Source organism: Pipistrellus hanaki (genome assembly GCF_964339955.1).
Source record: "Pipistrellus hanaki genome assembly, chromosome: 5".
Taxonomy (NCBI): Eukaryota; Metazoa; Chordata; class Mammalia; order Chiroptera; family Vespertilionidae; genus Pipistrellus; species Pipistrellus hanaki.
Genome location: NC_140507.1, coordinates 53,705,405 through 53,731,437, shown reverse-complemented (window position 1 = coordinate 53,731,437; position 26,033 = coordinate 53,705,405). Strand labels below are relative to the sequence as shown.

The 26,033-nt window shown below is 46.9% G+C and overlaps 1 protein-coding gene across 1 annotated transcript; it reads left to right on the top strand.

Moving 5' to 3' along the window:
- Nucleotides 1-264: 264 nt before the first annotated feature.
- On the top strand, nt 265-16,400 carry LOC311623290 (phospholipid-transporting ATPase IK-like; the record flags this gene model as incomplete). The annotated part of the gene is made up of 26 exons (XM_084885304.1): nt 265-353; nt 750-862; nt 1,309-1,400; nt 1,846-1,959; nt 3,026-3,127; nt 3,430-3,491; nt 3,897-4,119; nt 4,253-4,323; nt 4,785-4,867; nt 5,337-5,495; nt 5,825-5,913; nt 6,453-6,643; nt 6,729-7,123; nt 7,490-7,678; nt 7,757-7,887; nt 8,712-8,876; nt 8,998-9,109; nt 9,628-9,703; nt 9,928-10,012; nt 10,281-10,521; nt 10,606-10,829; nt 13,582-13,665; nt 14,203-14,433; nt 14,612-14,750; nt 14,948-15,075; nt 16,128-16,400. 26 exons carry the CDS (start codon nt 265-267, stop codon nt 16,398-16,400), a joined length of 3,861 nt encoding a protein of 1,286 aa, XP_084741430.1.
- Nucleotides 16,401-26,033: the final 9,633 nt, after the last annotated feature.

Sequence of the window (26,033 nt, the reverse complement as noted above, 5' to 3'; positions counted from 1 at the left end):
CCCCGCCCCCAGGATCCTGCCCCGAGGCCACGCCCACTAGCCACGACCCTGCCCTTAAGCCCCGCCCCCTGGGCCCTGCCCGAGGCCACGCCCACTCACCAGGGCCCAGCCCCAGCCCCGCCTTTAAGCCCCGCCCCGTGCTCGGGGCAGGACCGTTAGCAGCGCCCTAAGGGCTCTAACGGCTCCGCTGGCCACCGGTAAGGAGGTTTCCAAGTCCAGCCGCCACCCAGACAGCGACAGCAGCTCCGAGGAGAGAGAGCCAGGATGCGGACCAGCCTGGGCAGAGGGGGGGCCCGGAAGAGGTTCCTGTTCAAGCAGGGCCTGTCCGAGGAACCCACGAAGAAAGCAGAGGGGTGAGGAGGCGGGGGCCGGCAGGCGGGCAGGACTTGGGGAGCTGCGGGGGCAGAGGGTGGGCCCCTGTGAGACGCGTTCCCCATGGAGGGAGTGACCGTGGACTAGGTGGAGGGGGGAGGGCGGGTCCGGGCTCAGGAAAGCCTGCTGTCTGCCTCCATCCCGGTGATGACGGCCTGGAGGTCACTCTCAGACCTTCGAGCAGCCGGGCCCTGGAGCGGCACTCAGTGGCATGACCTCTGACCTCGCTGGGGAGGCAGGGTGTCCATGTGGGAATGGGGGGAGGGGGCAGCCGGGGGGCGGGGAGCCGCGACATTTGGGGAAGGGAGGGCTGACTGACCGGCAGTGTCTCGAGAAGGCGGGGCCCCCGGTGTGACCTGGGCGCCTCTCCCCACCAGCTCCACCAGCCCGCCCCCCGGCGAGGCCCTGAAAGAGGAGGAGGAGGAGGAGCAGGAGGAAGAGCAGGAGGAAGAGCAGGAGGAAGAGCAGGAGGAGAAGGGGAAGAAGACAGGTGCGTGTTGGGGGGCCGCTGGTGGGGGTCACTGGAGGCAGCCAAGGAGCATGGCAGGGGTGGTGGAGCTGACGGGGAGACACCCCCGAGCCCATTGGGCAGACCCACCACGGGGTTCTCGTGGGGTTCCAACTAGTTCCAAACCCCATGACTGAAGGCTGGCCTCTGCATTTGGGGGCTGCAGACCTGAAGTCGCTGGGCTGCCCACTCTGGGGGGGGGGAGGGGGGGGCGCGGGCAGCTGGGCCTTGACCCCGTCTGCAGAAGGGGCGGCCTGTCCTCTGCGCCCTCGGGGCTGTGGCGCCTTCTCCGCACTTGGTGGCTGACCAGCTTCCTCACCCGTGGCCAAGAGCCAGACTCCCCAGAGTCTGGGTTCCCCAGGAGCCTCCTCTGGGGGGTTATTAGGCAGGTTTGCACCCCTTGCCACTCCCCACTCTCCCTGCTCCAGTGTTCACCTGGGAGGTGAAGGCCAATGATAGGACCTACAACAACCAGTTCCAGGAGAAGATCTTCCTGTGTTGGCAGAGGAGGAAGTACAAGGTGGGTGGCCCGGGCCCCAAGGCTTTCTCCTACCTCCTCCCACTCAGTCTCTCTCCCCCCCCCCCCCCCCCCAGTTTTAATCATGAGTAAATCACCAGTTTGGTGCTAGAATGTCCTGTGTTTCCTTGCCATCCCCCCACCCCGTTCGCATTAAAATAAGTCAATATTAAACCTTCAAAGTACATCAGGCTCTATCTAAAATCTTTTCCTGTGTGTGACTCACTTTGAGAAATATGGGGGTCACAGCCCTCTTCTATGAGTCTGCATCCAATAGAGGCTCAATTAATGTTGGCTTAAGGCTTGGCTCTCAGCTAGCACTCAGTACGTCTGTTTGAGACTTTGTATGCACTGGGTGCTCAGTTATTGCTGATAGTAGCTAAAGCGTGGGGTGAGGCCAAGATGAAGTCCTGGCCTGGCAGTGCCCCCATGCTGGCTCTCATTCTAGGGCAACACCATTAGCACAGCCAAGTACAACTTCTTCTCCTTCCTGCCCTTAAACCTGTATGAGCAGTTCCACCGAATGTCAAACTCCTACTTCCTTTTTATCATCGTTCTCCAGGTAGGGCAGGGTGGGGTGGCCCTAAGGGTCAGCACTTGTGCACACATCATTCCTTCCACCTGCTGGAACCGCCTCCTCCAGGAAGCCCTACCTGGCCATCTTTGACACATGGCTCTGTAGACACTGGGTGGGGGTGGGAGGATAAGTGTGTCTGTTGTGAGGTTGGTTGTTTGGTTGGACGGGGCAGCGGGGGTTGGCAGTGTCTGGCTCCTCACACAGTGAGTCCCCCTGCCTAGTCCAGGGCCTGGCACACAGGAGGTGCTCAATATACGTTCAACAATGAAGGTGAATGAGTGGTTCCTTCAGGTTCAAGGAGGGTGCAGCCTCTCCCCAGGATAGACAGCCTTAGCCACATGACCCTCTTGGCCCCATCCACCCAGCTGACACCAGAGGGTGAGGAGGAAAGGATTGAGAGCAGGTTCTAGGGACCTGCAGGGCTACTTCCCAGAACCTGGGTGGCCCTGCCAAAAGGGCAGATGTCGGCCTGTTGCAGTTGGGTGGGCAGTTTACAGAGCACCCTGACCCCCACTCAATAGCTCATTCTGGTCTGACCCTCTCCTTTTCTACATCAATCCCATGAACATACTGTGTACAGGTCCCATGCTGGAAACTGAGGACCCAGCAGTTGCCCTGACAACCACTGTCATTAAAACACATGGCAGGGCCCAGTGATGGAAAGGGGACCCACCCCCCCCCTAGGCTTGTCTGCGATTCACTCAGAGCTCAGGCCTGCAGGGTGACTGGGAAAATCAGAACCATAGGGAGGGAAATAGTAAACCCCAGGCTCTGAGGAGGGAGCATGCTTGGGGTTCCTGGGAAATGTGTGTGACGTGGGAGCTGGGCATGGAAGGGAGATGAGTTTGCTAGGAGGGGAGTTCTGGGCAGGGTGTGGAAATAGGCCATTGTCCCAAGGCTTGTGGGGGGAGGTGGCTGGCCCCTGGGCCCAGGTGGTGTTGACAGGTGGGACACAGGATGCCAGGTTGAGGGGCTAGATGGGAGGGCAGTGGGAGGCAGTTGTGGGGAGTGTCAGGGGTGGTGGGCTGGTGTGAACCACCGTGTTTGTCAGGGTGTCTTTCCTGAGGTCACCACGGTACCCTGGTTCACCCTCTTTGCCCCACTCGTCTGCCTTATCCTCATCCGGGCCATCCGAGACTTGGTGGATGACATCGTAAGTAGTCACAGGACTGCTGGGGAGGGGGGTGGTGCCAGGATGGGGTTCTTGTCTTGCTTCCACAAGGGACAGGTGCAGGCACATGACCCTTTGGCCCTTGCTGCCAATAGCTATTGTTCCAGCAGTTACCACTTCCCCCACCAGGGTCCCTGGACAGATATGGCTGGTGTGGGCTCACTATAGGGTCACATGTATGAGCTGGAACTGCTCTGCACCTAGGCCCTTCACCAGGGTGGTATGGGGCAGGATGGGTGGAAGCAAGGCTGGGGCATTGTCCTGACCCATCCCTGTTGACTCAGGGGCGACATATGAGTGACAGCACCGTCAACAACAGGCCCTGCGAGATGCTGGTGGGGGAGAGGTAAGGCCTCCAGTTGCTGTGTTGGGGAGTTCATCCTGAGAAAGGGAACTCCAGCACGTGTGTGTGTGTGTGTGTGTGTGTGTGTACGTAAGTGTACGTGTACATATCAGGGAGGAGTGCCCGACAGAGTGCCCAGAACCCTCCACGCCCGCCAGACGTCTTGGTTGAGTCCGATGTGTGACAGGCACCCAAACATTTATTGGATGCCTGCTGTCTACCAGGCCTGGGGCTGTGTCCTGTGATGATGAGGATCTGATTGTTAACCTTGCAGGCCTGAAAGTTCTGTGGAAATGGGAGGCAGGGAAATTCTGAAGAGACTTGGACAGAGGTTAGGGAAGGGAGCAAGGTTAGGGAAGGTTGGACTTCTGTGTGGACTAAGAATCCCCCTCCCCGCAAAACCTGTAGGTGTGTACACAGGGAAGCAAAGCACCACGGAGGCATCTGTAGCCCCAACCTCCTGAAGTTCTTTCAGCTTCAGGGTGGCAAGAGGGCCAAGGGGTTCAAAGATGTGCCTGGTTGGAGCCCTCTCTTACATCTGCCACCCTCCCCCAATAGGTTTATGTGTAGAAAGTGGAAGGACCTGCATGTGGGGGACCTGGTCCGTCTGCATGACACAAACATTGTCCCGGTGAGCTGTCAGCTGGCCCAGAACTTCCCACTTCTAGTGGGGGGTGGGGAGGGCCTGCCTTCTTGCTTGCCTTCCTCCTCTCCACCCCTGCAATGCTATTTCCTTCCTCCCATCCCTACCTTCCCCACCCCAGGCCGATATACTCTTATTGGCCAGCACGGAGCCCAGCAGCTTGTGTTATGTGGAGACAGCCGACATTGATGGGTGAGATGTGGGTTATCAGTATGGGTTTGGGGGCCTGGGAGGCAGCAAGGCCTTCCTCATTCCCCAATAGCCACGACATATGGCTCTCCAAGCCCTCTGGGATATTTAGGTCATTCATTCTGGGAGCATTTGTGGGGCACCTGCAAGCTGGCAGGGGGCAATAACATTAAATTGGGTGAAGGGACCCATTTTCTTTGCACCAACATTTCTAGAAGCCCTACTGTGCTCCAGTTACACCTGCCCAAAAGAAGGCCTGAGTCTGGCTTCAGCCATTTTGAAAATGCCCTGCGTGATTTTGGGCAAGGCTTTCTCCCTCTCTGGGCCTCAGCCTCCTGCTGGGCAGCTGGCATGCTTAGCAGGGACCCAGTGAAATGTTTGAGTGGCTTTGAAAGGGGTTTGGTATAGCTTGCCAGGGTGCTATCTGTTCCTACCTCTTATCTCGCTCCCCTTCTCATCACCAGGGAGACCAATTTGAAGTATAGGCAGGCCCTGTTAGTCACGCATAATCAGCTGACCACTGTAAAGAATATGGCTTTCTTCCATGGTAAGAGGTAGCAGCTCACCCACCATCCAACCATCTGGGCCATTGTCTGCCCCTCTGTACAGTGGGCATGAAATTTCCCCACCTCACTGGGTTTTGGAGAATGGCAATGGTATTTGCTGGAGGGAAGTGAAATAGCTTTTAACAGACCAGCTTATCCATGCCTGTTTCATATCCTTTGAATCCATGTAACGGTCCGGGTGTTTTCTGTTATTGTTACAAAACATGCAGCACTCTTTTTATCAGGCATTTTTATTTTTAAAGCATTGCTCACATTAAATGTTTTTGGTTGTTTAATAAAAATTTAAAAAAGGCAGCATGTTGTGTGTACAGAGATAGGGAACTGACTCACCCATTGCAGTATATTTTTATTTCCCACCTGGAAAGTGAGACATTTCACACCTTGCATTGGAGAAGCATGGCCCTACCCCAGGCATGCCTCGAAGCTCCTTGATTGATCTGTTGCTCATAGGCAAGGTGGTGTGTGAGGAACCCAACAGCCGGATGCACTATTTTACGGGGCATCTGGAGTGGGAGGGCAAGAAATTCTCCCTGAACAGTGGCAACATTCTTTTACGTGGCTGCAAGATTCGAAACACGGACACCTGCTATGGAATGGTCATCTATGCTGGTATGACTACTTTAGGGCCTCTGCAGCATGAGCTGCCCTGGTGGTGGTGGGAGGGGGGAGGGCGAGAACTCTGAACTTGTTGGCAAGAAGTCACAAGGCCAGGGCCTACCTGCTGAGTGTCTGCTGTCACAAGATGTGGGGCTCTTGGCACAGTTTCTATGGAGCCTTGGGTTCTAAAACTGTGCAAATAAACATATTGAGCCAGCCCTCTTGGATGGGTGGCTAGTCAGTTATGTGGATGGATGTGTAGAGGAGTGGAGTGACAGAGGGATGGAGGATGAGGTGGATGGATAGGCAGGTAGACTGATGGATGGATGCAAACCATGCAGGTTTTGACACAAAGATCATGAGGAACTGCGGCATGCTCCATCTGAAGGGGAACAAGATAGACCGTCTCATGAACAAGCTGGTAATCATGGTGAGCTTCACAGAGCCCCTGCCCTGGGGTGCGGGCTGAGGGACACAAAAGAGGGAAGGGAAAGTGCCCTTCCCATAGACAAGTCCAAGCTGTCATTTTTCAGGCCTTAGTTTCCTTCCTCTGCAAAATGTATGCAGCCCGATCCTACAAACAGAGGTTTGTGGACCAGAAAATATTACTGTAATCAAAATCTTTAAAAAATTTCTTGATCCTGAAATTTTTCCAAACCTCCAGGAGATAATAAAATGTTCGACTCCCCTCCATGGACATTTATTTAACAATTCTTAACTTTTAACCTAATCAACTGTCTTTTTAAATAAAAGTCATTGTAATAATGTTTTTTTAATAGCAGCCACAAAACCCAGCAAAACCCCTACAAGTTCCCTCCCCATAGGACTCCCAGCCACCTCTTCTTAGCACTCCTCCCCCATGCTGATGGGTGGGAGTGCTCCCCCTCTCCTGTTTGTCTTTTACCCTGTGGTGGGTCGGTGCTGCCTTGGGTCCCCCCACAGGCTCTACTGTTTCCCTTTCCTGAGCAGATTTGCATATTCGTGGTGCTGCTCTCTATGGCCTTGACCATGGGCTTCTGGAGCAAGGTGGAAGAATTCAGGACCACGCACTATTATATGTCTGAGTTGCGTGTGCATGATATAATCACCGAGGTTGTCATCGTATTCTTGAGCTTCATCATTATGCTCAGTGTCATGATGCCCATGGCCATGTTCATCACGTGAGTCCCGGACACTACTCAGCTAGAGAGAAGTGGGAGCTCAGGTGGGCAACGGGACAGTATGTGACCCAGCATGTGTTTGCAGAGCTGAATTCATCTATCTGGGGAACAGTATCTTCATTGACTGGGACGTGGAGATGTACTATGCTCCCCAGGATTCGCCTGCCAAAGCCCGTAGCACCAGTCTCACTGTCCAGCTGGGCCAGGTGGAGTACATCTTCTCGGACAAGACTGGCACACTCACACAGAACATCATGACCTTCAAGAAGTGCTGCATCAATGGCATTGTCTACGGCCCAGACAAGAATGAATCCCTGTATAGGGAGAGCCCCTTCCTCTGGAACAAATTTGCCCATGGGAAGATGCTGTTCAGAAATTCGAGGCTCCTGAGTATTGTGGGCAACAACAAGGACAAGATAGTGCGGGAGTTTTGGCGTCTCCTGGCCATCTGCCACACAGTGATGGTGATGGAAAAAGACAGTGAGTTTTTTGCTGGCTACCCAGGCCCTGGAGCTTCTGAGGGCCTGGAGCTTCTGTGGTCTGGCCTTCGAGGTTGTCCATCCCAACTCCCAGGGCTCCTGTTACCCACCTTATAGAGTGCTCAAGCATGGTGCTGGAGATCTGTTACTGAGCTGGGAAGGGGAGGTCCCAAGATGGGGACCCAAGTGTCCGCCTTCTTTTATTTGGCTTAGAGGTTGTACTGGCCCAAGAGACCATTACCTTATATCTGGTGAGCACCAACTATGTCCATTGGAGATGGTTTTATGGTAGGTTCCCATAAAAGACAGTATGTTTTCAGCAAATGTACCGCTCCTACATCCCATCCCATGGCTCCTTCCCTGCCAGATCAGATATTCTACCAGGCAGCATCCCCTGATGAGGAGGCACTGGTCACGGCAGCCCAGAATTTTGGCTATGTGTTCCTGGCACGCACACAGGACAGCATCACGGTGATGGAGTTGGGGGAGCGGCGGGTATACCAAGTCCTGGCCATGATGGACTTCAACAGCATCCGAAAGCGGATGTCTGTGCTGGGTGAGCACCCTTATCCCCAGGGATGGAGATGGGCAGGAAGGGGAGAACTTATGGGCAGCCAGTTCTCTACTTCCACAGTCCGAAGCCCCGAGGGCTCCATCTACCTCTACACCAAAGGCGCAGACACTGTCATCTATGAACGCCTGCATGGGAATGCCTTGTTTGGGAAAGGAAAGCCCGTGAAAGCAGCTACAGAAGAGGCCTTAAATGTGAGTCCTGTGAGAAGGAAGGAAGGCTGGGTAGAGGGAGTAAAAAGAAGGGAGGATGTGCAGAGAAATGGCCTCGGATACACAGGTAGTCATATACAGTTGGCCAGGCTGTGCCCTTTACCTAACACAGAGAGAGCATTTTTTTCTAAGTGACACAAGTGACCCTCTCTGGTTAGGCTTTGACCCTGGATCCTCCCAGCCCCCTTAAACCTTGTCTAGTTAGGCGTGGGTTCTGAAACACAGCCCCAAATATTTTGTCTTCATGAGTGAACTCCAAATATCTCAGCCAAGCTTTCGAAGCTGTATCCTGCTGCCCTCTCTAGACTAATTCTCTTTGCCCCAAGGGCATTCCCCAGGACACCTATTTTCCCATGCTCATGTGATGCCCCAGGACCTTTGCACACACTATTCCCTCTGCTTGGATGCCTTCCTCTATTCTGTCACTCAGGATCTTTTGGTCCTTAGGGCTCTGCCACCTCCAGAGAGACTTTCCTGCCTGACCCTAATATGGGGATGACATGTCATGCCAGGTTCTATGGTCCAGCTCTGACCCTTTGAGATTGTCCAAGGGCTTTGCTGGATCCCCAGCATCACCCAGCACAGGCATCAGGTTTTGTGCAAAGAATGTTCTTGGCCTCTCATTCAGGACTTCTCAGTGTGCTCTGCTCTGTCAAGAGCAGGACTCCAGGGCAGGCAACTAGTCTCTAAGAACTGGGGAAGGGCAGTCAAGGTTCAAGGAGCCTAGGCACAGGGAGAAGGGACTGAAAGAAGCAAAGGGAGGCAGAGGTGACAAGGTGACACCTGTCCACCCTCTCTGCCCCCAGGCCTTTGCTGAGGAGACTCTGCGCACGCTGTGCATGGCCTACAAAAAGGTGGAAGAGGACCAGTACCAGGAGTGGCAGCAGCGGCACCAGGAAGCCAAGATGCGTCTTGAGAACCGTGCCCAAGCCCTGCACCAGGTGTACGAGGAGATAGAGCAAGACCTCCAGGTGGGCGTGGCACAGGAAGTGAGGGGACTCCAGCACCCCGGCTCTGGGACCCTGAATCTCCCATTTGTGTTGGGTTAGCTGGGTCCCTGCTCAGTCTGTTCCCTGTCCACTCTCCATCCAGCTGCTGGGAGTCACAGCTATTGAAGACAAGCTTCAGGATGGTGTTGGTGAAACTATCCAGTGTCTCAAGAAAGGGAACATCAAAATATGGGTACTCACAGGGGACAAGCGAGGTAGGTCCCAGGATGGCCATCAATGGGTGGGAAAGGACTCATAGATGCCCAAGCACTATACCATCAACCTATCCCACTGGTCTGGGTTCAGTCCTGCCCCCCACCTTGTCCTAGGGAAGGGAAAATAGGATGATTAAAACTGCTGGCAACTCCCTCAGGTGGGTGTCAGTAGGTTCTGAATTAGTGCTTCTGTGGGTAGGGGAGACATACACACAAAATATTTAAAATGTCGTTTTTACAGCTGTGTTGTTATAAAGACAAATATCTAGGCTGGAAAACATACTTTTTATTCATATTTCAAAATAAAGTATTTTTGTGGGTTCCTACAAGTGCCCTAGCATGATAGGTCTAATGATCCCCAGGCCCCTTTGCTCAGAGCAGCAGACCAAAATCTTAGGTCAAGCTCTCATTGGCCAGCCTGGGTTGTACCCTCCTCTGAACCAGTTGCCATAGCCAGGAGTGGGCTGAGTTGCCTGGACATGGCCACAGGCAAGGGGTTGAGCTGGACTGGTTTGCAGAGACCGCGGTGAACATTGGCTATGCTTGCCAGCTGCTGTCTGAGAGCATGACCATTCTGGAAGAGGAACAGATAACGTAAGGAGTTGGGGATGGGGGCAGTTGAATTGGTTGGGGGCAGGGTGAGGGTGGGGGATGGCAAACACCTATGGCCACCTAGGTGTGGCCCTAGGGATCAGCAGAGTGTCCTCAGCCTCCACCTGGCTGGACTTCCAGAAGAGAAAATTGAAGCACAGCTGGAGGTAGAGGATGGAAGGAAGCTTGTTCCTGGGCATGGCTGAGCCCCAACTTGATCTTTGCAGTGAGATCCTGGAAGCCTACCATGAGAGCAAGAACAGCCTGCCTCTGATCAAGATGGCCGCCATAATTGTTACTGGAGAATTTCTGGTCAGTGTTAACTCAGACTTGACTGGGATCCCTAACGTGGGGGAGGGAATTGGTAGGAACTGGTGGAGGTAGGCTGCTGGAAAAGCCAAAATGAAAGCCATACTAGGAGATGGTTTTCAGAGGGACTGGAGCCCATGTGGTCAAGTCCTCACTGGGGTTTGTGGCAGAAGGCCAGGAGGGAGGAGAGGCCAGTTGGAGACGTTCATTAAGGGGAGGGGTGAAGGCAGAGTGATGTGCCCCTTTGCCTCCATCCTACCTTGTTGACCAGGACCAGCTGATGAAGAGTGCAGCAGAGCCGATGCTTCAGAATAAGAACTCTAGCACCCGCCAGTGCCTAGGGATGTGGCAGGAACAGGCCTTTGTGGAACTCGCCTGTAGCTGCAAAGCAATCATCTGCTGCCGGGTGACACCCAGGCAGAAGGCCATGATTGTGGCGCTGGTCAAGAAATACAAGAATGTCGTGACCCTGGCCATTGGGGATGGCGCCAACGATGTCAACATGATCAGGAGTGGGTGGTGGGCACTGGGTCTGGGGGGAAGGCCTGTGGCGGGCTGGGGGTGGCCCAGGGCTAACATGCTGTATGCCCCTGCAGCTGCGGACATTGGGGTAGGGCTGGCGGGCCAGGAGGGCATGCAGGCGGTGCAGAACAGTGACTACATGCTGGCCCAGTTCTGCTTCCTGAGGCGACTGCTGCTGGTGCATGGGCGCTGGTCCTACATGCGAGTGTGCAAGTTCCTGCGCTACTTCATCTACAAGACGCTGGCCATCATGATGGTTCAGATCTGGTTCGCTTTCTATAGTGGCTTCACTGCTCAGGTACACTGCAAGCAACAGGCCTTTGGGGATTCTTTGTGTTGGGGTTCTGTGCCCTTCCTGAAGGGTGGTGGGCACTGCCTACTCCATTCGGGTCCTTGTGGGGCAGGGATTGCCTGAGGTCGCAGGGCCAATCAATCATTTCTATGGCTGCATTCATAGAGGTATAGAGTATAGATAAAGGGAAGGGATGGTTTCTGCTCAGTCAGCTTTGAGCCTGACATTTTCAGGGATGTTTGACAGATTTGAGCTCTGAAGCCAGTGCAGGGAAGCAGATGCTCTGCACTGGCTTCGGAGCTCAAATCTTTCAGAGCTCCAAATCTTTCTGGGGGAAAGAGGGAAAACTTGAACTCCAGAGAAGATAAGACCTGGGGTCTGGATCCTAAGTTTAAGACCTGGGGTCTGGATCCTAAGTTTAAGACACTCTTGACAGTATAATATCATGGTGAAGTATAATTGTGCTTCCTAGAGCCTTAGAAGAGTCATAGGGTGATGGTTTCCCATGGCTATAAGGAAATTGTTTGAAAGTAGATGGCTGTGATAGAAAATAAGCTGCTGTCATTGTTATCCAGGCATTTGAGAGGGAGCTTTACCAGAGGACACCCTTGAATAAATATAATTGTTTGTTTTACGTTTTTATTTCCAAGTATATTATTCATTTAGCTGCTGCTGTGCATGGAATTTGTTTTCTTAATTCCCTTTTGAGATAGCTTAAACAGATGTGTGTTTTTTTGTTTGTTTGTTTGTTTTTTATGTTGATCTGTACTCTCCAAATTTGCTAAATTCTTTTTATTGATTCTAGGAGATTTCTGGTGGATCCCTGGGGGTTTCCTGCGGGTCATCTGCAAATATAATGTTTCCCCTTTCTTCCCCTCCAATTTGGATACCTTTTATTCCCTTTTCTAATTTCTCTGGCTAGAACTCCCAGTGAGATGGTGAGGGTTGGCATCTTTGTTTTGTTTCTAGTCTTACTTGAGGACATCATTTTTATCAGTTTGGACTCCTGGGGTATCTTTTATTGTATATTTCATTGCTCTGATTGTCCCCAGCCTGTTTTTGTTTTTGTTTTTCCCCCTGAGCATATCTTCATTTTTTGGCGCTCCAAGAGGTTCCAGGCTAATTTTATTCTTTCCTTGCCCCAATCCTGGAATTAGCCTCTCTCCTAAGGAAACCTGGTTCCTTTCATCAGAGAAGGATAGTGTCAGTCACCAAGAGCTAAGTGCTCAGTGTGTGCTTGGTGACACTGGATAGACAGATTTAGGAAATGTACACATATTAGCCCATGAATTGACACATCTATATGTCTGTTTTTATATGTCTACCCACCTAGCTTGTGTATATTAAAAATTATATGAGTTCACACTGATATTTCTGATTCCAATCCAAAAGACAATGCTCAGTTTAGCCTTTTCCAGGTACTCATTTATGACACTTCTCCAGCAGTGAGAAACTTGATTCTTATTAAATTCTTGACCATTATTTTTTTGCTTACTTGCAGAATGCACATAAAATGGGTTTTGGGCTCTGGATCAATGTGGCTCAGTTGGTTGGGTGTTGCTCCATGCACCGGGAGGTTGCTAGTTCAATTCCTGTAAAAGATAATATGCTCAGATTTTGGGCTCGATCCCTGGTTGGGGTCATGCAGAGAGCAGCTAATCAATGTTTTGTTCTTACATCAATGTTTCTCTGCCTAACTCTCTCTCTCTCTAAAAATCAGTAAAATATTTTTTAAATGTTTTGTCAGTGTAAGAAACATGCAAATCTTTAGAGAATTTTTGTAAGTTTATTTGAACCAAACTGTAAACAATTGCCAGGATGCAAAATTTCAGCAGGTCAAGATAATGCTCCAGAGAATGGCAGTTTTTTGCCTCATTTTATATATTATAATCAAAAGAGCAGATCCAAGTGGTTTTCATGAAATCTATTGGTGATAAATTAGGGAGACATGTAAGAGAAAGCAAAACAGAAAAAAACTCGGGAATTGAATGAAAAGTAAAATGATAGACACATCTTTTACACAGGTGGGTACACGAAAGTTAACAATCAGCAATTAACTCAATAACAATGGGATTCGTGGTCTCCACAGAGTGGTCTGGAAAAGGGAAAATTACTGTGACGTTCCAAAGCTCTGCTATCATACATGCAAAAAGACTATAAGTTCAGTTAAGGTACTGATTGACCTTTGTAGGGAAGATGTAGGCCTAGGACATTACTACCCACCATATACTAGACCATCCTTTGTGGTTATATCTCTGAGTTTGCAAGACTGCCTCACAGGCTTTCTCTAAGCTTGCCAGGTTAGCATGTGGTCCCTATTTGTCCACATTTTTAAAAATGCTATTGAAACAGAAACCCTTTCTCCTCCAATTAGGTTGTATTCAGGCATTGAAAGAGAGTTAGTTGAGCTCATTGTCTGCTGGGGTCTCTTCCAACTCCTTTTTACCCAGAAATGTCTCCTTAAGTCTAACATGACCAAAACCCATGCTTTTTAACCATATTTCCTCCTGTAGCTCTTTATTTGCAGCTCTTATATTAAACATGCAATGATTCTATTTTGAAAGAATTAGATTCTATTTTTTCTCTTTTTCCCCCCAAACGTTGGTTATAATGCAACTTCCTAACTCACTAGGAATCCTTCCCAGGTGCATAGCTAACTTGAGTGGTTCTCCTCAGATAAAGAGCATTTCCGTTTCTGGCCATTTGGCATTAGAAGGCTTATCACTAACCACATTCTCCCATTCCTTCCCATCCTTAGCCTCTCTATGAAGGCTGGTTCATGGCGCTCTTCAACTTGCTGTACTCCACCCTCCCAGTTCTGTACATTGGACTGTTTGAGCAGGTGAGCAGGCCAAGGACTTGCTTCCTCCTTTCCTGGAGATGCTCCGGTCTCTGCCCCACCTTCTCCTCCTGGGGGTTGGGCTAGGGTGGGGATGGGGCTGACAGAGTACTACTGTTCCCACCAGAGCCCAACCTGACAGTGGATGAAGCTCTCTTGCCCAGCTACCTCCCCCAAATCTCAAACCATAGTGGGGAGGAGATTAGAAAAGATGGTTCTCCTGTTTAAGAGGGGTCTGGCTACGTGATCCAGACTAGGAAGTCCAGTAGAACCTTTAGGATGATGGAAGTGCCTCATGCCTATGCTCACCAGATAGGAGCCACTAGTCACAGAGGGCTAACAATTAGTACTTGAGGCTGCCTGGTGTGATCTGAGAAATGAGACTTAGCATTTCTGCTTTTTTAAGATTTTAAGCTGGTTATTTTAAAATAACAAAATTCACCATCTCATCATTCTCACTTGCATGGTTCAGGCATGCCAAGCATGCATTTTATTGGGAAACCAACCTCCAGAATTCCTCCACCCCCACCCCCATTCCAGGATGTGAGCGATGAGCAAAGTCTGAAGCTGCCCGAGCTGTACATTGCTGGCCAGAAGGAGGAGCTCTTCAACTACTGGGTCTTCTTCCAAGCTATCGCCCATGGCATAGGAACCTCCCTAGTCAACTTCTTCATGACCCTGTGGGTCAGCAATGACATTGGGCCCATCAGTGACTATCAGTCTTTTTCCACTGTCCTGTCCCTGTCAGGCTTGCTAACAATCACCATGGAGGTAAGCAGGGCTGCTTCCCTCCCCACCCACAGTGGGAGCTTGGACACCAGCCATAGAGGTCTCATCACCTGGTGACCCTCCCTGAGAGGCCTTAGCAGGTGTCACCCTTCAACCTCCTCCACATAGTCTTGCCTGGAATTCTGGCCTCCATAGTTTAACACTCCCTTTTCCCATTCAGGTCATCCTCATCATCAAGTACTGGACAATCCTGTCTGTGCTGGCCATTTTCTTCAGCTTCTGCCTCTACATAATGATAACTAGGACCAGCCAGAGCTTTTGGCTCTTCGCAATTTCCCCCACAACCTTCCCTTTTCTGTGTGAGCCTTCCAGGAAGAGATAGGGGGGCCAGCCCTGGAGATGGGTGGGACCAATGTTGTAAGGGAGTTTTCACAAAGGCACACTATGGGTTAAGGGTGAAGAAAAAGGTGGGTGTTAGGAAGAGAGGGGGGTCTTGAGCAGGCTCTGGGGAGATTAAACCCTGAGGCAGGCCATGACCCTGCCTTGTCTCCTCCAGCTGTTGATCAAAACGCTTTATCTCATCCCTACATCCTGCTGATGATATTGCTGAATGTGTCATTAAACACCCTGCCTGTACTGGCCTTCCGTGTCATTTACCAAGCCCTCAGGCCGCTACGTCTCAAGGTGAGGGTGGCTGGGGTCTCCACTGCACCTTGCTGGAAGCAGGGACTCCAAGGAGATGTAGAGGTGGGGTTATGGGTTTGGAAACCTAGATGCACACCCAGTGCGTTTATGGGGAGGTGGGGGCAAGTAATAGGCTCTGGGACCCCAGAAAGGAAGCCATACTTTCTGGTTCCAGCACTGACTTTGTCAGACTTCCACCATGAATTATCTAGGACTTGGGGGTTGAGATGACAGAAATGACCTGGAAAAGGTTTAGGCAAAGGGATATTAAAAACACTCCCAAATGTGTTTGTTCATCCATAGATGAATGGATAAACACAGTGTGTAATTCATCCACATAGTGGAATATTACTCAGTCTTTAAAAAGGAGGAAATTCTGACTCCTGCTACAATGTGGATGAATCTTGAGGACATTATGCTCAGTAACATAAGCCAATCACAAAAGGACAATATTTGTGTGGTTTCATTCATAGGAGGAGGTCCCTAGATGAGTCAGATTCATAGAAACACAAAGTAGATAGTGGGAGTAGGTGCTAGAGGAGTTAGTGTTTATTGGGAATAGTTTCAATTTTGGAAGATGAAGTTCTGGAGATGGATGGGAATTGATGGTTGCATAACAATGTGAATGAATATGCTTAATGCCATTGAGTTACACTCTTAAAAATTGTTAAATGGGAAATTTCATGTCTATTTTACCACAGTAAAAAATGTTGGGGGACTTAAACTGGCTCAGGTAACAGAAACCTAGAAGGACAAGCTGCTGGGCTGGGCTACAGAATTGACTGAAATAATGTACCAAGATATGGCCATAGACCTGTCATGTTTTGTCACACAGGCTAAAGACATGGCTGCCCCCATGGTTAACTTCTCCTGCCTTAGACAAAAGATGGCACTTAAGGCACTTGGTAGTTGATCTAGAATCAGGTCCCAATGAGGACTCTAGTTGGGTCAACTTGGGTATGGAAGAGCCTGGTCAATGCATAGTGGCCAATGGGAGCAGGTAACCTAAGAGAAATCAACACTGAGATCTTGCTTGCCCCTTTACTCTGCAGGAAGAAGAGAAGGAAGAGGAGAAAGAGGAGGATATATTACCGATTGAGGAGATCCCTACCGTGCCACGGGCCCGGCGCTCAAGCTATGCCTTCTCCCACCAAGAAGGCTATGCAAAACTCATCACACAGGGCACAATTATGGGAAGAAGGTCAATAACCACCAAACGCACATCTGAGGAAGGACCTTCCACAAGCTTGGAGTTTGGACGAATTGTCCATGAGCATCAAGTTACCCTGTTACCAGTGGAAGATGTCATTTCTGGAGGAGAATAGGTTCTAGCACTGGAGGGGAAAGGTGTCCTCTGAGAATATCATCTTTGTGATGAGCTCCTCCTTGATTATGGAAGGGCACTCCTCTCACCCCCACTTTTTTGGTATATGTAATAAAAAATTAATTAGGCCAAGTAGTCTATAAATGAATACTGTTTTGAGTTATTAAAATGCTTTTTTGAACAACACATTTCCAGTGTCTGGTACAGTTTACCAAATGTCCATTTTCATGTAACTCTTACACAGTATAGATTCCATTAATGTCATTACTCACCTAACTGTTAAAAACCTTTAACAGCCTAAGTTCACAGCACCCTGTGAAGTGGAAGGCGGAATTGACCTCATTTTACAGATGGGGAGATCTAAGTATGGAAAGGTGAGACAGGTGGCTCTTGGAAAGCCATGTGGCATGGCCAGGTGTGGTGTGGCGGTAGGGCTGCACACCAGCTAGGGGTCCTCTGCCTTGTCATTTACAGGTCCCAGCACCACTGCAGAACTGCATGAAAAGACCTCAGAGTGAGACCAAGTTTCTGTCTAGTTGAGAATTTAAAAAGAGTATAAGTTTTGTTTCTCATTAAGCCAACCACTCACCCTTATCCTGAAAAACTAAACTATGACTAAATGTCAGTTGGGATAATTTGCTCTATTTAAGACTTTCATAAGTTGACTTGAATTTTGTAACTGTGTGTGTTCTCAAAACCATTTGGAAGACAATTTGAAATGGCATTAGGGATGATGAAATTTTGAGAACAGAACATAGAAATCAATAGTTAATGGAGTTAAATCAAAACACAAACTATATGCTATGATAGAGTAAAATCCTAAATAAGTGGAGAATAATTTCTCAGTGTTTAATAATGCCTTTCACAAAGCAAATGTTGAATAAGCATTGCTTAGATAAAGGACAAATCACTGACAACAGCCCTGTCTTGGGAGAAGGGCAAAGGCCTATGGGTTCCCTGGCCTGGGATGCCCTGCTAATACAAAGCTGCTCAGCCAAATCCTCGGGGTGTCAATACTTCTTTTCTGCCCACTAAAAGATGGGGCTATAAACAAACTCTCCTTTGAGTTTATACTGCTATTTATAAAAAATATTCAAATATGATTAAATATACAAAGAGCCATAGTGCCTTATAAGGAAGTGTCTTTAACACTATGCTCATATATTAAGGACAGAAGTGAGGTTAAAGCTGTGCCATTGTGTGTTGGGTTTTTTTTTTTTGGTTCCAGATTTTCAATTTATTTCTAATGCTAAAAAGCACCAGTGCCCACATAACCCTTCCTGCTGAAAAAGCCTTATTCTGAGTAGTGAGTCCAGCTCTCCAGAGTACATCCTAAATGCACTTTTGGCTTCAAAGGATGGCATGTGGCCTGGGGTTGCCCCGGAGCACACTCTGGAGGGGAACTGCTGAATATGCTGTTATTTACTCCTTGTCTATATTTAATCCATGCCCTATCTTGACTCAGCCCAAGAATATATTGCTCCCAGAAGTAGGAGTTCCTTTGGTCCTAAGGCCTTCTGACCATTTTGGTCTTGAGTTGTATTCAGAAGAGTAAATGGTGACATACAAAATGATTAAAAAAATCTATTCCGCAGAGTGGCCAGCCAGAGGTTGCTTTGTGTCAGGCTGCATGGAGTGGGGGACCCCCCCTACTCTGGCATGCCATAGCTCCACCTTGCTCCCTTTGATTATAGGCAGGCCTGTGGGCACCTGCTTCTTATACTCCAATAAAAGTGAATTTAATGAAATTTCCTCTTCTGTTCAGAGGCAAAACACTTGCCATACTGTCAGAGAATAACCAATGTCACAGACAGGGTTGCACAGCATCATTGAGATTCTAAACTAAGGTGACCAGATGTCCCGCTTTCGGTGGGACAGTCCCAATTTTTAACAATTTGCCCCCCGTCCTGCGTTCCACGGCGTTTTAAAAAAGTCCCGATTCTCTTGACGTGGGACAAATTGTTAAAAATTGGGACTATTCCACCAAAAGCGGGACGTCTGGTCACCTTATTCTAAACTCTAGTAAAACCAACCAAAGGATGCTAGAATCAGGCATACACTCCACTTGTCACCAGACTTTGGACTTTTGATTTTTCCATTCTGCACCATTTGGTTGAAATTGCAACCATCTGTAAACATTGCCACTTTTTGCCACTTTCCTCAGACATTCTCCAAAGACCATCAGCAGGCCTGTGGCACTGAGTCAGGTGATCTGCTTCAGGTTCTAGCCAAAAGATATTTTCAAGTGTGAGCTCTACCCAAAAGAAAGAGTAGCTATGTGTACTCCAGACTGGGATTCCAGAGAAAGAGATCCATGGACAGATTTTCAGGACAGATTTTCAGGATTATGACCTCTGTGACTAAATATTCAGAATACTGGAACAATGCCAGGGAGGGAACATATATACCTGACATATATACCACTGGTTTCATATCCGGGTCAGGGGCTAGAAAGAAGGCTCTCAAGAAGCTGAAATCACCATGTATGGGGAAATCCTCTACTGGCCATGGGGGATGTATTAGATGTGACCAGCCAAAGTGATTCCAAGAACACTGGCTAAAACCTGCTGGAACAGAAAGTCAAGAAAGCAAGTTCAGATAGCTCTGTGGTAGCTTGAAGGGCAGCTGGTAGAGCAGCAGCAGCAGCTCATTGAACCTGACTAATTAGGGCCAGTTAGGGACTCTGGACTGGACTGTTGAAGCCTGGGTTGGCTCCATAGCTAGTTCCCTGCAGGGGGTTGGATAGGGGTTTGATGCCAAGGGCCCCTCAGTCTGGAAATGGGGCCAGCTGGAAAGAGAGCCACATACACCCCATGCCCTCTGTTCATCACACAACACATATTCCTAGGAACCTAGTGCTAAATCATTGTAGACAATATGTTTCTGGGTCGGGTTTTCTCTGGGGCAGAGCACCTCCCTCACTGCATCTAGATCTATTGAAAGACAACCCTCCACACAAGGTTTGTCTTTCCATGCCTATAGGGGCAAATTGGAGGGGGGCAAGAAAGAGGAGGTGGACCATGGTGGCTCAATTTCCCCCTCTCCTATCCATCTTCTCAGCTCCCTGGGAGCTATATTTGCCAATCCACTGGGAGCTTTGGTGGGAAGGATGGGGATGAGGAGTGGACGAGGGGGAAGCTGCTCTAACCTGAAGGATGTACCACCTCTGCTCAGTGAGAGACACCTCTCTCACCCCACTGAGGCTTGGGGAACTGGCTGGGACACCTCTTCTCATAAATTATAAATGCTTTTAATGGCATCTACAATGCGTAATTACTTCCAAGAAGTTTCCATTGACTTTGCCCAGATCCATCAAAGGAGTCACTATCTGTGGCAGCTTATAGCCTTAAAAAATGTATTTCTTAGTGATTTTCCACATTTCAACATTAAAGGAGTTAGCAGAAGAAGTTGATTTCAGCATTCGAGGGTGACTTTGAGGGGTTTCAGAATCAGGGGAGGAAATAACTGCAGGTGTGGTGGAAATAGCAAGAAAACTAAAATTGGAACTGAAGATGTGACTGAATTGCTGAAATATTATGATAAAACTTTGATAGATGAGGACTTGCTTCTCATGAATGAGCAAAGAAAGTAGTTTATTGAGATAAAGAAGCTACTCCTGGTGAAGGTGCTATTAAGATTGTTGAAATTACAACAACCTTAGAATATTACATAAACTTAGTTGATAAAGTAGTGGTAGAATTTGAGAGGATTGATTTCAACTTTTAAAAGAAGTCTACTGTGGATAAAGCCACTATGGGAAACAGTGTGGAGTTTCCTCAAAAAAAGTCAAACTGCCATTTAACCCAGTGATCCCACTTCTAGGAATATATCATAGAGAATCCCAAAACACCAACCAGAAAACAATATATGTGCTCCTATGATCATAGCAGTGCTATTTACAATAGTGAAGATCTGGAAACAGCTCAAGTGCCCATCAGTAGAGGAATGGATTAAAAAAAAAAAAAATCTGTGGTATATTTATACAATGGAGTACTACGCAGCTGGAAGGAGAAGAAGAAGAAGAAGAAGAAGAAGAAGAAGAAGAAGAAGAAGAAGAAGAAGAAGAAGAAGAAGAAGAAGAAGAAGAAGGAGAAGGAGAAGGAGAAGGAGAAGGAGAAGGAGAAGGAGAAGGAGAAGGAGAAGGAGAAGGAGAAGGAGAAGGAGAAGGAGAAGGAGAAGGAGAAGGAGAAGGAGAAGGAGAAGGAGAAGGAGAAGGAGAAGGAGAAGGAGAAGGAGAAGGAGAAGGAGAAGGAGAAGGAGAAGGAGAAGGAGAAGGAGAAGGAGGAGGAGAAGGAGGAGGAGAAGGAGGAGGAGAAGGAGGAGGAGAAGGAGGAGGAGAAGGAGGAGAAGGAGGAGAAGGAGGAGAAGGAGAAGGAGAAGAAAGAAGAAGAAGAAGAAGAAGAAGAAGAAGAAGAAGAAGAAGAAGAAGAAGAAGAAGAAGAAGAAGAAGAAGAAGAAGAAGAAGGGGAGGAGGAGGAGGAGGAGGAGGAGGAGGAGGAGGGGGAGGAAGAGGAAGAGGAAGAAGGAGAAGGAGAAAAGGAGAAGGAGAAGGAGAAGGAGAAGGAGAAGAAGGAGGGGGAGAAGGAGAAGGAAAAGGAGAAGGAGAAGAAGGAGGATCTATTATCCTTTGAGGTAGCATGAAGGGACCTGGAGATTATTAGGCTAAATGAAATAAGCCAGTCAGAGAAAGACAAACACCACATGATCTCACTTCTATGTGGAATCTAATGAACAAAATAAACTGATGAATAAAATAGAACCAGAGGCGTGAGAAAACATGGAATGGACGGATGAATCTCAGAGAAAAGGGGGGGAAGAGAGATGGGAAGAGATTAACCAAAGATATTATATTCATATATGCATTGCCTATGGACACAAACAACAGGGTAGTGAAGGCCTGGGGCCAGGTGGGAATCTGATGGAAGGGGACAATGGGGAAAAAAGGGGAGACAGCTGTAATACTCCCAATAATAAAGGTTTAAAATGTATTTCTTAAACAATAAGACTTTAAAGTGGATGCTATGTTAGCAGGCACAGAAATAACATTAGTCTTGTCCATCTCCATCAGAGTTCTTGGTAACCAAGTGCATCGTCAATGAGCAGTCATATTTTGAAAGGAATCTTTATTTCTCAACAGTGGGCTTAAAATATTCAGTAAACCATGTTGTGAACAGATGTGCTGTCATCTTTGAAAATGTGAGTTCAAACTTGCAATATAAGTGCTCTAAAAAAATTACAAAGTTTGTACTATCTATAACTTAACATACATCACTGAGTTTTATCTAACACCTACCAACCCCATACACATATCACTCTAAAATTTAAAACAAAGTGATTAAGAAAAACAGAAACAAACCAGATTCACTTGTAATTAATAGGAAAAATATCTTTATCTAAAATATATAATATTGGCTTTTTAAAATAAAAATTTAGTTAAATATAAAAATTAAAATAATCTCAGAAAAATAAAAAAGAAAAGAAAAATTTTGTGGCCTTCAATTATAGAAGGAAAAAAGAGACTGTAATATATAATGCAGAAAAAAAATGTTTGTATTAGACTTTACTGGGAACATTCTTTATACATTCTCCAAAAGAGAAAAAAAGCCATGATGACTAGGAGTTGCATGAACATGCTGTTAAGAAATGAAAAGTTGACATTTAAAGCCAGGTTAAGAAATAAATGCACAAAACACAGAGTTAGGAAACCAAGATGGCGGCATAGGGTAGACACCCGAATGCAGCCTACCACAACAAATTTGAATTTAGAACTGGAAAACAGGGGAGGCATTGCCCTGAAGCACCGGATGGATAGCTGAGAGGAGACTGCCATCTGGGAAGGAGAGGGAAGGCACACTACCTCAGGAACTGTGGAGGTACAGAGAACTGTGCGTGCGAAAAGGCGCTGGCTTACTCCTGGCGCAAGAAGAGGGAGGGCCCAGCTGAGTTAGCTGCTGGCTTACTCCCGGAGCGCTGAGAGGGTGGACAGCTAACTCGCAACTGGCTTTCTTGTTCGAGAGGAAAACAGAATCACCCTATTGTTCTGATAGACGGCCCCAGTCAGGGAGAAGCCAGACTGTCAGGCAGTGGGCAGAGATCTCTCGGAGGTGTGTGAAGCCAGAGGCCATTACTTCAGGACTTGGGGAGGAGCCAAAGGGAAAACAAAGCTTGTCTGCACCAACCCAAGACTCCACCCCATCCAAGCTGAGCACAGAAGCTCACCCAGAGGCTGGCTTTCTCTAAGGAGGGACTGGCCAGAATCCAAAGCTTGTTTGTGCCTTTACCAAAGAGGTGCGCGTGCCTGCAACCAATCTTCTGAAACTCACTGCGAACAGGACTTTTCTAAGGAGAGACTGACAGGGAACCAAAAATTGTCTGCACCACCCCAAGACCCCGCCCCATCCAAGTGGAGTACAGAAGCTCTCCTACCTGAGACACTGCTGATCCTCACAGCCAATTGGCTTGGAGATCAACGCTTCCCAGTGATACCAACAATAAGCAAGGCTTAACAACAAGACTGCACACACAGCCCACAAAGGGCTACACCAAGACTGTCCACCGCAGGTAACTGGGAAGGCTGTGCTACTGGGCTTTACCAGAACACCTAGCACGCAAAACTACTCCATCAAATCAGGGAAACAACTAAAATGCAGACAAGAGGCAGGACACAAAGGAAGGAGATGGAGGAAAAGAAAAGATTGGACATTGAGTTCAAAACTACAGTTATAAGATTATTCAAGAGTATCCTAAAAAAGGCCGATAAAATAAATGAGACCTATGAAAATATGAAAAGGGAGCAACTAGAAATAATAAGGGATCAATTAGAAATGAAGAAAACATTGTCTGAAATAAAAAATATTACATAGAGTCCTAAAAACAGACTGGAAGTTCTCAAGAATCAAGACAAAGATTCAAAACACAAAGAGCCAGAGGACACTCCTCTGCATAAGCAAAAAGATAAGAGAATTCAGAAAGTTGAAGATAGTGTAAGAAACCTCTGGGACAATTTCAAGCGAACCAACATCAGAATTATGGGGATCCCAGAAGAAGAGAGAGAGCAAAATACCGAAAGAATACTGGAAGAAATAGTGACAGAAAACTTCCCCCACCTGGGGAAAGAAATAGACTTACAGGTCCAGGAAGCCTGCAGAACCCCAATCAAAAGGAATCCAAGGAGGACCACACCAAGACACATCATAATTAAAATTCCAAGAGCAAAAGACAAAGAGAGAATATTAAAATCAGCAAGAGCAAAGAAGGTAGTTACCTATAAAGGAGTACCCATACGATTGTCAGCTGATTTATCAACAGAAACCATACAGGCCAGACGGGAATGGCAAGAAATATTCAAGGTGATGAATAGCAAGAACCTACAGCCAAAAATACTCTACCCAGCAAAGCTATCACTCAGAATTGAAGGCCAGATAAAGAGCTTCACAAATAAAATAAAAAAAGCTAAAAGAGTTCATCACCTCCAAACCAGAATGATATGAATTTCTTAAGGGGGTTATTTAGGAAGAGGAAGAAGATAAAGATAAAAATTATGAACAACAAATATGTAACTATCAACAAGTGAATCTAAAAACCAAGGGAATTAAAAAATCTGATGAACAATATTAACTGGTGAATATAATAGAATCAGAGGTGTGGAAGGGGAGTGGACTGACGATTCTCAGGGAAAAGGGGAGTGGGGGTGTGGAAAGAGACTGAACCAAAACTATGCACCTATGGATGAGGACAATGGAGGATGGGGAAAGGACAGAGGGTGAGGTGGGAACCTGGTGGAGGGGAGCAATTGGGGGGGAGGGGGCGGGGGGAGAAGAGGAACACATTTGTAATAATCTGAACAATAAAGATTTATAAAAAAAAAAAAAAAAAAAAAAAAAAGAAATGCATCAGAAATTCCAAGTTTATTTTAAGGCTAAGAAACTCAAGTCACAAAGTTTTTATTAAAGTTTACTCTAACTTTGACTATAGTACATATATATAAAATGTAGATAATTGAACTCATGAGTGGCAAATGTAATGCCATTGAAGTTACAAAAAATATTTAGTAATGTGTTAACATTTATAATAGCCTGTTTTCAACACAAAGAACTTTGATTTATGTTATTTTTAGTTCCTGTGACCTAATGGATTTCCTTAAGAGAACTGTATTAGTTTCTTCCCAATGCTAGAAATAATCTATATATATATAAAAGCCTAAGTGATCATCTGACCATTCGACCATCTGGTTGATAGCTGTGATGTACAGTGACCACCAGGGGGTAGACACTCAATGCAGGAGCTGCTGAGCTGTGGTGACTTGGCAGCTGCAGTTTTTGGGTAACACACCCAGAACCAGAGAGAAGGGTGTCTGATTCTGTGGTGCATCACCTGAGAACTGCCCTCTCATAATCTGTGACCTCTTTGGGGATGTCAGAGAGCTGGTATCAGCCCGAATCCTGCAGACAAGATCAAGGGACCCACTGGTGCGTGAATCTGTGCACCGGGCCTCTAGTTGTTATATAATTCAGGAAATGTGAAAACTTTTATTTTACCCACAGAATATCTTCTAGTTGTATTTAAATAATCCCTCCTTCCTTTAATTTTTAATGTTTTCTGTTAAAAACTAATAAAAAAATTTAAAAATCAAATTTATGTTTCTATTTGACATTTTGTTTTTCACTTTTACCAATATATGAAATTATATTTAAAGAAGACAATAAATACACTTGCACAGGATCAAAGAAAAAGAAAAATTTCGCCAAAAAATTGCATTTTACACGGAGGGAATAAGTGTAGCTAAATAATAAGCTACACTTATTAGGCGAAAACTTTTCTTATGCTGTATATTGCAGTGTATGTTGCAAAAACTTTTCTGGAAGATATTTTTGGCATTAAGTATAAAGATAGTTAATGTCCACATACTCAATTCCTCCATACCTAGGATTTTATCCAGAATAAGTAAGTATTCCACAACATTTATTCAAGGCTTCTCATCAAAATTGAAAAGAAGCTAAAGGGACATGAATAATTTTTTTAATATGCACAATGGACTTATGCACAATTTGGCTGTTGATTAATATTACAGGATATTCAAATGAAAAAAATACATTCCGTTTCTTGAACACATGTAAATGAACACTTTTATGTGCACAGGAAAAATAGTATGGAAAAAAATCTTAACTATTAACAATGATCATGGCTGAGTTTGGGAGTAGGAAATGGACTGGCAGGTAAACAGCTTATATAATCTTTTAAAAATATTTATAAAAAATACTTATTGTCTCATGAAACTACTAAATTTCTAACTTTCTAATATAAATAAAAAGCTTGTTATTTTAAAAGTTTCATAACATGATTTTAAAGGTAGTTTATTTTTCAGTGTATTTTTTTTAAATCACTCTAAGTAAAGTCTCTTAAAAATATTAATGATTGTGTCCTGGTATTTAATCTCAGGTGCTAAATACTTTGCTGCCATCTGCTGTATTTAGCACCTGAGATTACATGGTTACTAATTCATGCCCAAGCTCAAGCATAGTTCTTGGTGAGAAACAGGAAGAGGTCCTTGGCAAAGCCATTTCTCACCTTAGTTCTCTGCCTCCAGCCTTCCTAGCCTTGGGCCTAGTTAGGGTGGAAGATTGAGAGCATGCCA